The sequence below is a fragment of the Lissotriton helveticus genome, chromosome 4_1, assembly GCF_964261635.1.
Source record: "Lissotriton helveticus chromosome 4_1, aLisHel1.1, whole genome shotgun sequence".
Lineage (NCBI taxonomy): Eukaryota > Metazoa > Chordata > Amphibia > Caudata > Salamandridae > Lissotriton > Lissotriton helveticus.
Window position 1 is genome coordinate 1,540,782,235 of NC_136063.1, and position 18,223 is coordinate 1,540,800,457.

General features: G+C 42.9%; 1 protein-coding gene across 2 annotated transcripts in view; it reads right to left on the reverse strand.

The window, feature by feature from the left end:
• Positions 1 to 13,408, reverse strand: part of SACM1L (SAC1 like phosphatidylinositide phosphatase) — a 387,094-nt gene extending 373,686 nt beyond the window's left edge. For both annotated transcript variants that reach the window (XM_078688168.1, XM_078688167.1), the window contains exon 1: positions 13,241 to 13,408. In XM_078688168.1, the coding sequence (XP_078544294.1) occupies positions 13,241 to 13,275 (35 nt within the window). In that variant the 5' untranslated portion in view covers positions 13,276 to 13,408. The remainder of the gene's footprint in view (positions 1 to 13,240) is intronic.
• Between the last annotated feature and the right edge of the window lie 4,815 nt (positions 13,409 to 18,223).

Below are 18,223 nucleotides of genomic sequence, written 5' to 3' on the forward strand. Positions count from 1 at the left end.
ACCACAACATCACTATGCGCTACCACAGCATCACTGAACGCCACAGCATCACTTGTCGCCACCACAACATCACTCAGCGCCACCACAACATCTGTGCAACCATTCAACAACAACTGGTACAAATATGTTCTCTCAATGTTTCAACCTTTATCACAAATGTCACAAAAAGATGTTAATATTTCACTTCTGTTCTTGGATTTTCGTCACAATACAATACACTGAACATAATCTTCACAAAAGTTTAAGCTATTGCCATTATAAATTACAATAACTTTTATTTAAGTATTCATTATTTAAAAAAAAATTAAAAGCCATTGTTATTTGTAAAATCGATACATCTAAGTCACGTAAATACAACACATATTGCATTACAAATGCTATAGGAGTCACATTTGCGAAAGTTATAACTGTATGTGTATGTATAGGCATTTATATAGCGCACTACTTACCCGTAGGGTCCCAAGGCGCTTCGACCGCTGCGAAACCCTTCCTGGCTTCCCTGAGAGATGGTCCCTTAATGGGTATCTCCAGGGTGAGACCAGGCATCCCCGGCGGTCTGGTGGGGCCGTTAGTGAAGATGGGGCAAGCTAATGCCCAGAGTTGCCGAGTGTGAACGCTGATCAGAGTGGGCACCGAGGCGAGAGAATTATCGAGTCCGCTGACCCTGGTCCAGAAACCTGCCGCGCCGGGAATCGAACCCTGGTCCCGGGCCGTCCTCTGCTCTCGGGTCTGCCGCCTCTAACCAGTGAGCCACACTACTTAACTATTGGCATTGTAAATGACAAAGCTATTAATTTAACTATTTTCAAAAACAACACAAATAAAAAATGTGTCATTTACAATACCAATAGCTCAAACTTTCCTAATGCGAGACCTATTGCATTGCAAATGCTTGTGATCCTGTGCTTTCGGCTCCATTTGCAAAATAAGGTTCTGATAATGCAGGAAGTCACTCACTGCATCCTTACCTGTTTACAATAGTCTGGGAAGATCACTAGGAAAGTTATCACAAAAGCCACAATGCATCTTGTCCCTTGCTCCTGGAGGATCAAATCCCAGCCCTTCTAGATCAGTACTTTTGCATCGAGTGACCTCAGCAGGGCGCCAGGTGGAGGTTTTTAGTAGAGCTTGATGTTCCCCTTCAATGATGAAGCACGTTGACAAGGTCTCTGCCAGAACAATGCCCCCTAAGCTACGTTTCCCCAACCTGGACTGGCTTTTTACTTCTGCTTCCTCAAAGAAACACACAAACCACAGGTTATTTCACCTTGCTCTAACTTCTGTATGGTCTTCCGGGATTTGTGTCAATCAAGCTATATAGTTACTTACTGAGGTCTTCAATTGTTGACTTTTGTCCTCCAGATCAGAAATGTGGCTTTCTTTCTCTGTAACTCAGTCTTCACATTTCTATGGTCCTGCCAGAAAACAGTAATATCCATGCCTACTTCCCCTATTTTAGTTTTCAATGCTTGATCGGTAGCGCCTGCAGGATTATCAACAGAGAGGAGGGGGGACCCACTTACTGACTATCGAGATTTTTTTAAGTTAGTTGATGTTTCCCCTCAAGTGATATTCAACAGGTTATGTTTTTGTATTTCTCAAATTTCCCTCTATGAGGGATCTAGCTCAGCGTACCTTTTCTCTGGTGGCCCTTGAGGGTTCCTCTCAGCCATTGCCATCTTTCTTTGGCCACTGATTATGTCCCAAGGCTGTCTTCAGCACTCCTGAAGATCGTGATTGGTATTCAACCCACAGGATGCATATGTGGCATTGCTGCTGTGGCAACAGATTTAATTGGCAACCTATTCTGAATGCGCTTCATGAAGAGAGTCACACCACACCGGAGGGACATCCACCTTGTGGGTTGTTAGTATGCACTCCTCCGTTTCATTCTCTATCTCAGCACCACTGCCTATAATTGATTTGGATCTCACAAGGGGATATTACAGAGTCATGAACTCCAGTGTCTTTGTCCAGAGTTGTGGCGATATTCAACCCCCAAGGTCAAATTCCACCCCATTGATCACGTCTCCAGTGCTGTCAGGCGGGGTCTGGGGCCATCTCCCATCCATTTATCAGGAAGCAAGAGGGGCAGAGGGAGCCAGCATGAGCCCTAGTCTCCCTTCCAAGTTAATCTCCCTCGAGCCTGCGCCCCAGAAACACCCACAATCTTGAAGTGTATCCCCCTCAGTACAGTGCCAAATGCAGGCCTCTCACGAGCCATAGGATCTGTGGCATCTCAAGTATTATCTACATTGCCTAGCCTGCTCCGGCCTCCAGAACTGTAGGAGCCAGCCTTTGGGAGGGAGTGAGGGAGGGAGGGAGAACAGAAATCAGTCAGTGGGAAGTTTGTATGGCACTGATGCCATGACAAGGACTTGGGCAAGTCAACTCTTAGTCATGGCATTGGATCCCGTCAGCATCGTGTGTGCTTCTGTGGGCGTCACAGGGCTTACTGCAACACTATGCCACCTTGAATCTCTCCAGAGACTCCTCACTGGCTGTGACCTTACAGTGTCAAGGATGTGTGGCCGCCAGAGGTTATAAAGGCGTAAAACATGGATGAAGCTCAACAATAGTCCACAATTCGAAAGGATGGCCTCTGGGACAGCCCCTCTGCAAAATATAGGAGCCCTCAGTGAAATGGTAGGGTCTGTAGTACACAGATTTTTTTCAACATCTCTGTAAATGTCTCTAAAAATGTAACAAACTTTTAGGCAATGAAGGGAGAGGTGTGGCACAGCGGCTACACCGGCTGACTCCGGAGCGCGGGGCTCATGGTTCGATCCCCAGTGCCAGCGGCAGCTCAGCATCATTCGACTCTGGACAATAGCTCACTTAATCTCCTCAACGGCCCCCAGCGCCTTGAGACCATTAGGGGGGATTACTTTGTGCTTTAAAAATACCAGATTTCTTTATTCTTAAGCGGATTTATTATAGGGGTATGATGCAGTGATAATGCCGTAAGTAATGAGAGATGTAATTTAGTCTATCCTCTTGTATATAAAACAGTCAAGGATCAACTATAGAAAAGAACATGTTTATTTATATTTTCAACACAAAAACTCCAAAAAGGAAATGTCACCTCTACCTAAGGGCCAACAAGCAGAGGGCAGAAAGGGGGAGAGGCCTGTGCACCACCAGTGATACACAGAAATATGCATGTATTTCAAGAATAGGTTTCTGTTAGTTCACATCATTCAAAGGCAACAATAAACAACTTGTTATGATAGAAAACCCCTCCTGTGACCCCCAACCTGGTCACTTGTGGCATCCCACAGGATTTCGCCCCAATTCCGACATTGTTCAACTTCTATATGCAGTTCCCAACAATCCTGATGGAGGAGTTAGGTGTCTCCATTCATCAATATGCAGACAATACTCCTTGGCTGTAGGAACTCAACAGCGACAGCTTTCCCTCTGATCGCTGGCCTGAAGTAACATTTTGGGACTTATCAACATTTTTCCATGACATTTTAATTTCCGACATTCACTAAAAAGTGTTAGAGCTGAACGTCAATCTAGTAAAAAATTAAAAAGCTATAACCATTCAAAATCCCAAAAAAACTCTAGCATGCGATACAAGCTTTAAGGGTCTCTCGCACCCTCAATGGAAATATTGCTACAATAAGCCTCCCAAATCATTGTTCCCACCCCCTTCTCGTCTCATTTGCCCTAGGCTCCTGTCTGGGAAGAAAAAGTAGATCATATCACCCCAGAGCTGAAAGGTCTACACTGGCTTCATCTGGAACCAGAATTTATTTCAATTAGCCTGCATTTCATGTTGCTTCACCTTCAACAACCCATCTACCTCATTCCATCTTTGAAAATATCAAGATGAAAAATCCCTAACGTCAGCTTAAAGGTGGAAACAAAGAAACGCAAGTTGCACTTGGCTGTGTCACAACTATTTTCAGAGTGGCATCCTCAATTTGGGTCTCTCTGCCTTAAGATCGCCGGTGTTTAGGTAACAATTGAAAACACACCTGTTCAACCACTACCAACAATCAATTTTAACTATTTAGCCCGCATTCCTGCTTACAGTGATGAAATATATCTTCTTCCTGTTGCTCATTAGACTGTATCTTTCTTTGCATGAAAAATGCCAAATTTGTCCATCTTTCTGCCCATTTGAAAGCTCTTCCTATACATGTTTTCCCGTTTCCCCACCATCTTCAAAGTAGTTTGAAGATTTCATTGTAAAGGCAACTTATTTTCTCTATTGTGGTTAAGTGCATAAACACTCTTCAAGTACAGCTGTTCTACATAAACCTACAAATAAAACGATGCCTATTTTAGTGGGAGATAGCTCTCCAAGGGAAGCCTACTCTTTTCTACTACTAAAGTCCTCCTAACTTTTCTCCAAAAATGTGGTCTGTGATATTTTATTTGAAAAGTGGGAGTGGATTTTGGTGTGGTGATTGGGATGGTTAAAAAAAAATCATGTGAAGCAAATCACCATGACATTTTCTAGAGATCAAACTTCGGGAGATAATATTCCATGACAGTCCAGAAGCAACTCTGATTAGTACTAGAAGCTGAATCTACCACTGTATCCAACAATTGGCAATGTCTGGTGAATCAAGCTAGACAACGTTTTGCATAGGTAACACAGAAAAGAGGTGCTATGATGAAAGACAAGAGAGGGAAAAGAGACAGACCTTACCTTACCTTGGCTCAGCCGCCATGATAGGGTCGTTCTGAGACTGCAACTAACATGAGTCAAAATGAACCAAATGGGGTCTCAGGGAAGTTGATAATTCAATTTTCATCCTCCAAATGTTTTCAATATTAGAACTACTGATCTAATAGCAATCAAGTCCATCTGGCTATTCCAGCACTGATCTGTAGCACCCATTGTTTTATGCAACAAAATACCAAGTGGTCAGGATCCAACTGTGTGATTAACAAAACATTCTAATGTACAGTAATTCGTTTCTTCCAAGGTACATCATAACCCGAGCCACGGAAGAAAATACATTCAGCCATAATTTCACATGCAACTCTCATTACAGCACATTGGAAATGAGTTGCAAAACACACTAACTATGATGTTAGATGTTGAAAATGGGTTACTTTGCAGGAAACAGACAACAGACCCCCTAAAGTGAGCTTTGTTGGCCTTTAAAGACTGCATTACTGTCAATACCTTGCTGAGTTGGTCCCTGAAGCTCTGGCTAGGGTTCTGAAAACAGAAGCATTGCCTTACAACCAGACACCCTAAGCAGTACACTGTACAAGAAAGCAGTCTGGAAAATAAAGTATGCCCAACAATTACCAAAAAAACAAAACTCTGTTCTATGAAACCATTTGGCTACATAGTCTCTTGGGACCTCAAAACATTCATGTCTTATGGTGTATGTCTGGGAGTATGTCTAATGCACTGTTTTCTTAGGAAGCGGGTTGACTAATGCTTTACACTGTACGATGCAGTGATTTATTGTGTAACATCTAGTTAACGCAGTTGGTGAAACACATTACCCTAATGGTTATTTTAATACAATGTCTACAATTTCAAATATGTGGAATAAACCAATTATGTAATGAGTTGTTTGTCACTCAATGAAAACAAAACCCAAACTAATTATATCAATTATGAGAAAAGGACGGAGATCCTTCTAGCTTGGCATATGCCTCTTTTTTGAAGCACAACAATCTTCGTTTTGAAAATATGTATATCAAAATGGCACTAATGGGTTCAAAGGGGACACACCTTTTGAACGCCTGATTCTCAGCAGATGCCTGTATATGCTAAGACCAATGCAATGAATGGTGACATTCCTTAGACTTTGGAAGGTCAAGACAGATGATCTGAGCCACGTATGTGTGATGAAAAATACCAAAGTTTGGAAAGTGTTTAATAAATGGAACAGGTAAGCTCATGTTAATCCTGCAGTAACAAAAGGTTCTCAAGCCCAGCACACTACTGATTAAGCAAGCATGCCAAATGAGGATTATTTCCACAAATGCCATACAGTAAAAGGAGGTCTGAAGGCCCCAAGTTGATTATTTGGATTTCCAGCAAGCAAGTTTACTTTTTAGGCACTTTCATGTGGGGGCTACCTGCTCCTTTGTTACCTGAATTTGAGGGTAATGGAAAAACCTAGCACATTTAAAAGGTGGTCATGGGTAGGCAGTCACTTCCATTAGACGGTCTCAAAATGTAATGGCACATATTTGTAATCACTGTATGGAAATAATGACCCCTACTACCTGTCCATAAAGGCCTTTATGATTAGTGGCACAATACCTAGGCCTTTATAGAACAAAGTGTTCTAAACATTCTGCAAGGTTTTTTCTAAATGGCACAATGAGCCTCACTTGGATGCTAATGACAAGGGTAACTCGTCATGCACTGCCCATTCATTTCAATGGAAATTAGTGAATAAGAAGAATATTGCCTTAGCACTAAAGGGGTTATAAGTATTAATGAAAAAGGGTGAAGAAGAAAAAAAAAAGATACAACCTGTAGCTATACCGGTGAAAGAAAACACTGATGTACACAGGTGTTGTGATCAATGTCGGAAAGCGCAGGCTTTGCAATTGCTAAAATTCATGACGCAAATGTGATAAATGTACTTCCGCCTATCAAAGTAACTTCTGTCCTACATTGTGATCCATTCTAAATCAGTCAGGAGGAGTGTGAAAGGGGAACCCTCCTCTCATTTATGATTCAGAATACAATGTAGTTTGTGACCACAACTGTCGTCGTATACCATTGATCGCTTACTGACACCCGACCTGGTTTGATAATTGATTCGAAAGGGGTAAGATGATCTGGAATAAAGGTTCTCTGAGAATCGCATCAGGAAGTCTCAACGAGAGAAGACAGTTGGCCAAGGGTCCACTGCTCACTGACTCTGACCCCCCCCGTCATATTTCTTGGATGCATCATTTCCTCTAAAAGCGTCACCTCTCACTTTAAGGAAGACAGGCTGCTTTTAAATTAAAATCGCTTACAATCTGAGAATGTGAACAAAGGGATGAAGATCTGCTATTCCTCATAAGCCTCCATCCCTGTGTTTACAGCCATCCGTAGGAGGCAGAAAATGAATTCTACCTCAAAGTTAATTTGGCAGGCGGTTTTCAGATGAGCGAATATGCATTTTGCCATTCGAGTGATACGTACATGGTTGTACCACAAGATACAGGTCAAGTTAAAACCAGTCAGTGGGCAAAAACTCCACCTTTTTTGCAACCTACCCCATCGTACACCAGGGACCTCTTTTCCTAATGGTGGGAGGATACATTACTGAGCTACTGCTCATCAAGTAACATTTCTATGAACCAAACGGCACAACAGGTGCAAACATACAGACTTCTACACAAAAGGAGAAACAAAAATATGAATCGACTTTAAAGCACCCTAGTTGTACAAAATATGCAATAACATTTTAATTCACTCCATTTAAAAAATATATATTATTTGACGTCATACAACTGTATCACCCAACTGATTTCTAGTTTTAACATTTGAAAGATTTGCACAAAGATCTATAGAAATAAGCACAGATGAAGAATTGTGTAGAGTATACATTCCATTCATGAAACTGAGCATGTTCTTTATCCTCCTCTCCCTGTTGAAGGTCATACTTGTCAACATATGTACATGGACACATAACCCAATTCGTAAACATTTGAAAGAAGCTCACCCCGAGAGCGACACACTACTCTGAGTGACACCATTTACAATCTCTCAATTCTGCTCGCACTCACATTGTAGGAATCAGAAATGGCAGAAACTATGCAGAAGCAAAGCTACAGGTTAATTGGGCATCGACACCCTTATGCAATGTGCCAAAGCTATACATTTCACTCATGTGAAGCCCACATGGGCCTATAGTAGGTAGGAAAGATTGCACTCCTGTCTCAAACCTATTTTAGACTCGAGGATCAATTGGCTTCAGTTCACACCATCTTCAATACCTGTCCCTTGAAACAATTCCTGAGGGGACGAAACACATGTTGACTGATTGCTGCACTACTTAAAATGATCTGAAGTTTCCCATTGGACACTGCTACATGCACTACTAATTCACATTTTTCTATCAGACTATTAACAACAATGTCAAGAAGTTCTCATTACAACACTATGACTTCATAATTGTTATTTAGCAGTGTTCACAAATAAACATGTACTAACTGTCAGATCTGAGCACTACTGAAACTTTACTAAACTAGGTGTGTGCTACCATTATAGCTTTAACTCACCTCATACAAAGCCTTATTCAATTAGTTCACCCATGGTGTCCCAAAGGGATCATCTGTTCCCCTACATCTGTGATAGCAACATGACACTGCTTGAAAACACACTTGAAAGATTCAACATGGGTTAACACATGTCTGTATGACACTCACATCAAAGCCTGGGTGATCTTTGGTAAATTCTGGATTGCCTCCTGGGCATGTAAATGTGGATGCACCAAAGCTGACAATGTTATAGCTTCCAATACAAAGAAAATTACAACTGGGATCTTCTGCTCAGCCATCAAGACTGCAATGCGCCTTAGACTGAGATATCGCAACTAAGACCTGGTAACTGTTTCACTCCGTTATTCAACTAGTCTCAATCCACAGTCTAACACAAGCACCTTCACAAGATGTCCACGACTATAGGTGCTGCCCTCGACTCCAAAAGTGTGAAAAAATGCCTTTTATTTCCTAAGTGTCCTTTGAGGTATTCTGCTCTTTTTGCACCTGCAACGAATTGCTCTAATGCTTGACACACTGATTTACAGAATAGCCTATTACATCACACTAAATGCATTCTAGCCAAGTCAACAGCAAAACTTAATAGAGTATAAAATGAACCTACCTACCTAATCAGCCCTACCTTATCAATTTGCTTTATCTATACCAGCAAATAGGTGCAGCGAGATACAGACACTTTGGTGGCAGAACTTTCCATGTGCAGGGTTCCTTCCCCTGACTCTCTCCCCCTACAAACCCTCTCCATAGAAGGCATATATTTTAAAAATCATGAAGTCTCTGAATAATATCCTCCAACAAACCTCTGGGGAGAACCCACACACTTACCCAGTCCTCGTATGTCCTTTCTTTGCCGATTATTACCCTTTATCATATCACTGGAGGGCCAGGGCATTCTGGGGCGTCTGCAAAGCCTCACTAGTGCTCGACAATCAAGAAAACAATGAAAATAAAATTGTATTTTTCTTTCTAGAGATGCAGCCTGCTAATCTACTGAAAAAACATCACACTGCTGAAAATGAAGCCAACTTTATTGTCTGATTAAGACGTGGTGTAAATAAGAACCCTAAACTAACCCGTTCTCACTCATACCACGGTTAACACCCTTTTTTACTACAGTTTTCCAAATGCACTCAAGCATTCCACTGGTTCGTCGCCTACCTTGTAAAAATAGAAGGTAAAAATTAGGTAATCATTTGTGGACGGCTGTAAATTCTTCTCAGACAGTTTCACATCACCAGACTCACTTATACTAACACTCGTTTCCTTTTGTCCTAAGAGCAGGGCTTTAAGTAGGATGAAAAAACTGGGGGTCTCTCAAAGGGGCGTGGCCGATGTAATTAGGGTGCAGCTTAAAACACGTAAACTAAAAATATGTGCTTGGCATAGTGTGCCACCTGACTAGTAATTTTCTGCTTCTGTCATTGCATCCAGATATATACTACAAGTAACATTACAACAAGCCAGGAGTATTGGCTTTGCCAATGGTTATTAGTTGCATAAGATAAATAAGTAACGACTATGGCTTAGTTGTATAGAATATTGAAAATGCTTCAGTTCTGAAATGATGAGACTGAAAGTTCTATAATAGTCTCTTTGAAGTTACATCAAGGGCAGTCAAGGGTGGTACTGCCACTGAGTTGAGATTTTTTGATGGTGAAGGCCCAACAGGGACCTGTTTTTTACAACTGCTGGTTCTGAGCACCGGCCCACTTAAAGCTCTGCCTAAGGGTCGTACTTGTCTGAAATTAATGTTGGTTTCCACCAATCAGACTACTTGTTTTTCTTTCATCTGAAGATTAACACGTTTCCTGCAAATCTTTATAGAATTTGTTTACTTTTAAAAAGTGCACAGAAGCAAAGTGAAGATCAAAGACAGTGTAACCCAATTTACCGACACACTCATCTCCTGAACAGGGTATCTAACTACACAGTTTTTCTATTTTAATTTGGAGCCCAGAGGCACAACTAGAGTCACATTTCAGGGAGTGGGGGCGTGGGGGTAATTAAAATTTCGTCGGAGGCCAATTCTTCCAGCGATGGGCAGATGCAGGGGCTTCTATGCCCCATGTTTTTTTTTTTTAACTCTTTATTCATGACTGTGGCAGGCATTACATTGTACATTTACTCATCTTACCTATTATCAGTCTTTTCCGTTTTCTGCAACTTAACTTTGGCATATTATTCCTTACATCAATTTGTTCGCCATACTTCGTACCATTCCCAAATAACATTTCAGTATAACATGTATTACGCGTCTGTAGAATACTGTATTGCCCATTTATATCCCCCCCTCCCAACTCCCCCCTCCCTCGTCCCGTCTCCTGGCAGTTCCTGTGTACATAGTCCATAAGGTGGATATATCAGCTTTATGTCTGCATGAATGAATACTATAATGGATAGGCGTGGTTATCGGTGTAACTAGGCTAGGTAGCCGCGCATGCAGGCATTCCACATACCAGGTGTGTGGTCAAAACAATATTTCCCAGTGACATTTCTGGGTCAGCATCCTCCAGTTCTATTAACATACGGTCCCAGTCCTGTGCAATAGGGTATTTACGGTGGTATCTTCCTCCCTACGCAGCTCCGCAGCCTCTGCCTTTCCCCATTTCAGCATGTCTGACCTCCATACTTCTACATCCGGGGGCCTGGGTGACTTCCATCGCATGGTGAGGGTTCAGAGTGCCAACAAGAGAGCCAAGTCCACAAATTTCAATTGTGCCTTACAGGCCTTGGGTCTCTTACTGTTACCTATCAGGCAGGGCAATGCACCCTCAGGGATCTGCAGAACAGTTATATTGAACAGTGTGTTTCTAATCGTCACCCAGTAATTACGTATTCTCGGGCATGTCCATAACATGTGAATAATATTAGCATCATCTTCCCGACACCTAGGGCAGTTGTGGGGGGTGTTGGGAAACATCCTATGTAGTCTTTGGGGAGTGAGATATGCCCTGTGCCAAATCATGGCCTGTATAAATTTGAATTTAACGTTCCTGGACACTCTCCTAGGGTGACCGAGGATGGTCTTCCAGTCTCCGTCTGTGTTCTATGCCCCATGGTTCAGCCCCCCACTCCCCATGGGGAGTGGGACAGTGGCTGGACCGGGGGTCTCAGTGGAGGCCTCCCCCGGGAAGCGGAGCCCGAGCACCAATAGAGGAGTGGCTGGAGATAAGGAAGGAGAAAGAGCGGGCCCACCAGAGAATAGGGCTGGGCCAGCTCAGCTGTAAATCTAGGGTTAGGAATGTGGCAGGGGTATTTAAAGGTGGGCACCGGGCACAAGGGCCTCTTTCTCCGGGGAATTGTGTAAGGAGAAGACCCGCCCACCCACCCACGGAGGAACAAGATTACAGGAGGGGGGTCTGGACAAGGTGGTTAGATTTGTCGCAGAGGCATAGTGGACTTGCAAGAGGTCCTTTGGTCGGAGGAAGGAACAGCAGGTGGTACGTTCAAAGCGATCCAAGAGGTATACAAAAGCAGGTTGCAAAGCAGGCACAGACCGCAAACGTGGCAGTCAGGACCCAGGGGGTCACTGGCAAGCTCCCCGAGCCTTCTGTGTTCAGGTAAACCGGAAGTAAACAATTATTTACGCAACAGAGGGTAGAGCCTGTGGCATGGAAGAAGTTGGGATCGCAGAGATGGGAGGGGGAACAGGAAATCAGGTTTGGCGGGCGGGAAGCACATCGGCTTGCCCAGGTAACAAAGAGGGTACACACCGGAAGTGAAGAGGAACCGGGCAGGGGTGGGAACAAACGCTTACCCAGAAGGAAATGTGTGGACACCGGAAGTGAAAGGTCACCCGGCCGGGTGGGAACCTGATGGTTACCCGGGAGTGAGTGGGCACCGGAAGCAAAAGGGCCGTCCGGTTGGGTTAAAGCAGACGCTTACCCAAGTAGTGCGTGGCAACCGGAGTTAAAAGTTTACCCAGTCGGGCTGGAAGCAGAAGCTTGCCTGGAGTGAAAGGAAAGGGTGCGTCCACAGATGATGGGTTACCTGGGCAAACATAGCTGCACTGAATGTAGGGCACAGTGCAGAGCAAATGGGGGTTAAGGACGGTGATAGGTCACCTTGGTGAAGATAGATGCACTGGATGTAGGACACAGTGTAGAGCAAATAGGGGTGAAGGACGGTGATAGGTCACCTTGGCAAAGATAGCTGCACTGGATGTAGGGCACAGTGCAGAGTTGATGGGGTAAGGACACAGGCTCGCCAGACAAAAAATAATGGTGTGTAAAGGATCGCTTGTAAGTTGAAAATGCCTAATAAACTGCGGCCTCAATTCTTCCATAAAACAGAAACTTGTGTGGTCTGAAGTTATTGGGATTCGGGTGGTGCGACAATGTGAGGGGTGCCTCTGCTGAGAAGGGGTGAAAGAACAACAAAGCCTGGTTAACAAGTAAATGTTCTTTTAAAAGACCTGTGAAGTATGCAGGTGCAACAAGACAGACGCCAGACCAGCCAGCCTACTGCAGCTCAAAAACTGTGTGTGCCCAAAAAGGTGTCTCAGCACGGGCTGGCACACACAACGGGGGAGGGGGGGAGGGGGGGCGGGGGGGGTCTTAAACCCTTCAACCCCACCGGCTGGAGGCTCAGTAACCCGTTACAAGTTTCGGGGTCAGGTGGAAGACAACCATGAAAAGCTAAAGTATGACACAAATCAATCTCTCTTGATTTTGCTTCTCTTTCACTAAAGTAAGCATTAGTCTGGGTAGAGCGACCCTTGGCAGAATAATGCTGCAACAGATCAAGCACTGCCTTTAGAATACTTTTATAGGCATCGTTTATGTCGCCACTGAGGAACCGCCGATAACTCGCTGCCATCCCTCCAAGTCATTGTGCCCTTCCATCATTTTCTCTTCTATGTGCTACGGTTCGTTCTCATTTGTGTGACTTCCCATCCCACTACTACCTCTGCACCGCACACCACAATTTCAATCCCTCCTTCCTTTCCATGTTCACTCTCTCACTTCTCTGCTACTCCTTTCTCAGTCTTCCCTATCCACCAGAACGCCATTTCCCGAGAGTGACTCACAGAAGCAGGTTTTCGTAGTTCTGCGCCGCTGCCATCGCTTTGCTCTACACCCTGGGCCGATTAGATGCGATGACCCTCTGCACTAGTTCCTGCCTGACGCGTCAGCCGGTATGGGAGCGTCATAACGACGGATGGCTGAGAAGGACAAAGTTAGCGTTCTGACTGATAGCGAAAACAGAGGAGGGAGGGAGACGAGCTTATGGGTAGGGGAGCCATGGCCACAGAAAAGGGACTACGCGCAACTTTACACTTTATTGGTGGGTGAGGGTCAAACAGAGGGACAGCGTGACGACGCCTCTGTGTCAGAGAGGAGGTCTTGGGGTGCTGTATTAAGTAAGGGAACCACCAGTGCGGGGGAACTCTGGAGTAATTGAACTAGTTTAGTCTCTGGCGTTGATCTAGTCGCAGAGATCGGAGCAGTTTTTAACGCAGCATCAACAATCTAGTTTGCATTGTTTTACGTTGTTCTGTAAACTGATCGGAATTGGCTTTTTTTTTCATTCAGAAATCATATTTTCCAACATTTTAGGACAGGGCCGTGGGAGATTTAAAGTAAACAATAGGGAGAATGAAAATTACCCATTTTCTTCTATTGTAGAAAATGCAATTTCAGGCGGGAGACAGCTGAAATAAAGCCATTTTTGGCTTGAAAAATCGATAGTCTCCCGCCTGAATCGGGTCTATTGCAATGCATGCAGAAATTAGGTAGTTTGTCTAGGAAACCACCTATTTTTGATGTTCGCTTGGAGCTTGTTATCAAAATATGAAAATCTGTGTGTCATGTCCCCTGTTTTCGGTGGTTTGAGCCACTGCTATGAATGCGTCCTTGCATGTCCTTCAGCTTCCTTCGTCCTTTTAGGATTTCAGGGTGGTCTCAGGATGTTGTGATGCTCAGACGTGTTATTTCATGGCTAGGAAGCACATCCAATGTGGAGTAGTGACGTTGCTGACCAAACAGCGCTGGGATGTCTCCCCGTAGGAGGTGTGATGGAGCAAGGACTCATAGAAACAAGACACGGTCGGAAGCAATCCTCTCACGTAACTTTAAACCCTGTATTAACCTTGTATTGTGTAAATGAATATGCACAACAGACTACACTAAAGATAAAGAAAGAAGAAGCTAGCCCATGTGTTTTACTAACAAGTAACTCAAGTGAGATTCTAAAATGGCCTGATGTAAGTAATAATTCCAGGAAACCAGCGATGTCCAGTTATGAATAAGAGTAGTTTATTCAAGCGGTATGGTAAGAGCAAACTACCTCTCAGCTGACCCAACTGTTAACTGACAAGAGTCAAACCCAACTGAGTCAGCAATGCCTTGGAACCACCTAAGGCTCTAGAATGACATAAGCTGAAGACACAAAGAAAGGTTAGCATAAAAGGTAAGATAACATTTACAACATGGCCGCTAACTGAAAATCTTTAGTACGCATGCGTCTACTGCATCTACGTAGTATGACATACTTTCAGTTGGAGGGAATTTCTTGCGCTTGCGCAGTTGCCAACAAGATGGCTGCTTTGAAACTCACATGCTTGGCATCTGCATTGCTGGAAACTAAAACAAGATATTTTACTAATACTTACGAGGGGAAAGTATTAATAAGTTAATGGGGTTACAATAGAGATAGGTGGTATACAGTGAAACCATTTATTCTTGAAAATAACATGTGTCTTTCTGACTTCATTAATAGTGTGCCTTTGGGCCTCTCGAGTATGACAGAAGTAAGCAGAATCTTCCTTCCTATGAGAAGACGGAGACTGTTCTGTACTTTGTAAATGGTTCACATGAAATTATTCTTAGATAAAGATTTAAAACTCTTCCAGACTCTATGATCATTTAAAAATTTGCAAGTAAGTTTGTTGTGTAGGAATCTAGGACCCTAGTGTAATTTTCCCGATTCATGCCCATATATATAGGTATAAATTACCCGATCCTTATATAGGCATAGAAATCATTACCATATTTAGACTGAGCCTATGCAGCCCAAATACGGCATGGCTACTTCCACTAACTAATTAGGGTTAAGTCTGGCCCATGAGACAAAAGACCAATTTTTCTCTGTCTTGTTTATTTTATTTATTCGAACAATTTTGCACTGTTTTTAATTGCATTTTATATATTGATCTACATTTTATGTGTAATGTGCTTTTTCATTGTTATGTACTAATCTTGTTAAATGCAAATATGTGCTTTTGTGGTATACCTAAATAAAGATTTTATGATGACTTCCACTAAGTTCCGAGAATCAACAACGATTTCTTAGAAAAACCCGCCTTCAGTAGCTAGGGACTTCCCCTCGCCTGAATACTGATTTATCTAGGAAATCATGGAGTTTTCAAAGAATTGAGTCTTTGAGTGACGTTATTAGGTCCAATCATACGTCAAACTCGGCACCTTCAAGGTATAAATATGCCTACATTTGCCCAGACAAACACACAGTGGTTTGGAGCAGATCGACGTACTACTTGCCCGACGCCCTGCAGCAGCAAGTGCCGAAGGAAGCCGACCCTCCAGCTGACGCACTGAAAGACGCTGTCTTTTCTCCTGCCGAGAAATCCAGCTCCAGTGTTTCCAGGCTACCCTTGCGTGTTGCTGGGAAATCGAGTCCTGAGAGAGCGATACAAGACCTCCTTCATTCTAAAACCAAGGTAGCTGATTAGACCCTTAGAGAATTCTTGGATAGATTCTTGGCAGAGAAATACTAAACCTAAGCAACTCCTCTCTTACTTCTTCCCTTGTACTAGACTTAGGTTAGGTACACCGGGGTAGGCGTATTTTAGAAGCACCAGTTGAGTACTTTTAGTCATTATTTTATCACTGTATGTATTTTATATGTTTTAGGCAATTTATGGCTTAGAAACCATATCATGCTTTTACAGTACTACTTTATTTTACTTTTCATATTATATGCCTTGTACTTTATAACCAGTATTACAATTGTAGCAGTACATTTCTTATGCTTGAGAAAGAAGACTGTTCAATAAATACTTTCTATTGAAAACGCCCGTCTCTCTATTTTCTCAGCACCTCTGGTGAAACGAAGCATGCACGATTGACTGAGTAAAATAGCTATCTATTGTTTCCGCGACTCTAGAGATTGATTTCTTATTCTTGGGAAACAAAGTTGTCATGTTTATGCGGTTGTCAGAAACTAATCCCTTCTTGTGAATTCGAGAAAGTTTCTAGTGACCTCTGAGCTAGCTGGCACTCACAATTAGGTCTAATAGATTCGGTAGAGACCTAGTCGACCTCAGTCCTACGTCTAAACTACAGGATATATTATTCCAATGTGCTGAGCCTATTGGGAATATAGGAACTACACTACATGGCGCCCAACGTTTGGTAAGGCGATAATTTAACGCTAGATTCTAGAGTAACTCAGTCGTGCTTTTCACACAGACCCCCTTTTCCCGTAAAAAACTCCAAAAGACGTCTGGACTGGGTGAAAGGATAATATCCGCCAAAACTGAGTAGGCGAAAATCCTATGTATTAGTTTCTAGTTTTTTCAACGTTGAAGGATACAGTGTTCCAAAATGTTGTGCACCTAATCTTTGTTTCCTTGAAACTTGTTCTGCAAACTCTTCAGTCATTAAAATAATGATCTCTGACGAAGAATTAACTGCAGCAGCAGCAGCACAAGCAGTTTTAGATGACAGAAATCTCCTACAGAATGACCCGGATGTTATAAACATCCCGGTAAATGTAAGAAAAACTATAAGTTACAAACTCATAAACAATGGAGTATCATCGAGAGGTGGTAAAGTAATCTTTGTTATAGAGGCACACGAATATCGGCAGACAGAAGTGTTCTATTCATGGATTCACTTTCCTCCAGCAGATGGAGGGACACAGGAGTTCCACTACTACAAGTAGAGGAAGCTCCAACGGAATACGTTCCTTACGAGGACATTGAAATTCCATTAACTTACCAAGAGCATCAGCTCTGGTTTAAAGGCGCCCTACAACATCAAATTCACATTACCAGGCTCGGTCCACTAGATAGACCAGGAGCAACATGGCCGGTACTAGCCAGCTGTACACCACATCCTGACATAGAAAATATGACAGGTCGAGAACTGTTAGCTCAGCTGAAATAGTTAATTAAAATACATAGACAATTGGTTCAATATGTCATGCGGACCCTAACAGTCCAACCTACTGTAAGGATTCCACAGCACACTCCTCACCAGGGGAACACAAACAAAATCACACCACAGACTATACAATCAGTCATTGGTAAATTGCCTGTCAAAAGGGAACAAATTCCGTTTTGGTTAGCACAAAAAATTACTCAAATTGAGGCAGTATTCCCTGATAGTACACCTCATGAGAAACAAAGAATTCTGAGAATCTGTTTACCAATGGGGATCGCACCACACGTGGAGGACTTTGACACTTGGGGTACAGTCTTTGCTGCAATCTACACAAAAACACATTGTGTCCCCTCTATGGCGGTAATACCAGACGTTTTAAGACAGATTCAAAATGAATACGGTCCAGAACCGGCCTTAAATCTTGGGATGAAATTACTAAAAGATTTCAAACAGGTCTCGGCTATACTATTAGCCAACATCAAAGGTGAAGCAACATCAGTGGCGATCCGCCAAAATCTAAAAGAAACAGATATAGCAGACCAACCATATGAGCTTGCTTGAATTATTGAAAAATCATATGAAGAACTAGGTAGAGATAGTTTGGGTGGGAAACCATTAAAACCCCAACTAACAGAAAATCCTGAAAAGGTTTTTATTAAAAATAATCTAACTACTCCTAAAAAGAAGTGAGAACATACTAAACAGACTTCCTAAAGAGAAGCGTTCTCAGTCCAGAAGGAGATCTACCCAATGGAGAGGTAGGTCTCCACAACGGGAGCCCTCTGAAAAAAGATATAACCTTAGAAATTGGGATAATCTAAGAAAACCTGATAGATATCAAGATGCTGATACCCGTTCCTCTCATACCTTTCAGACTTCCTCGCAGA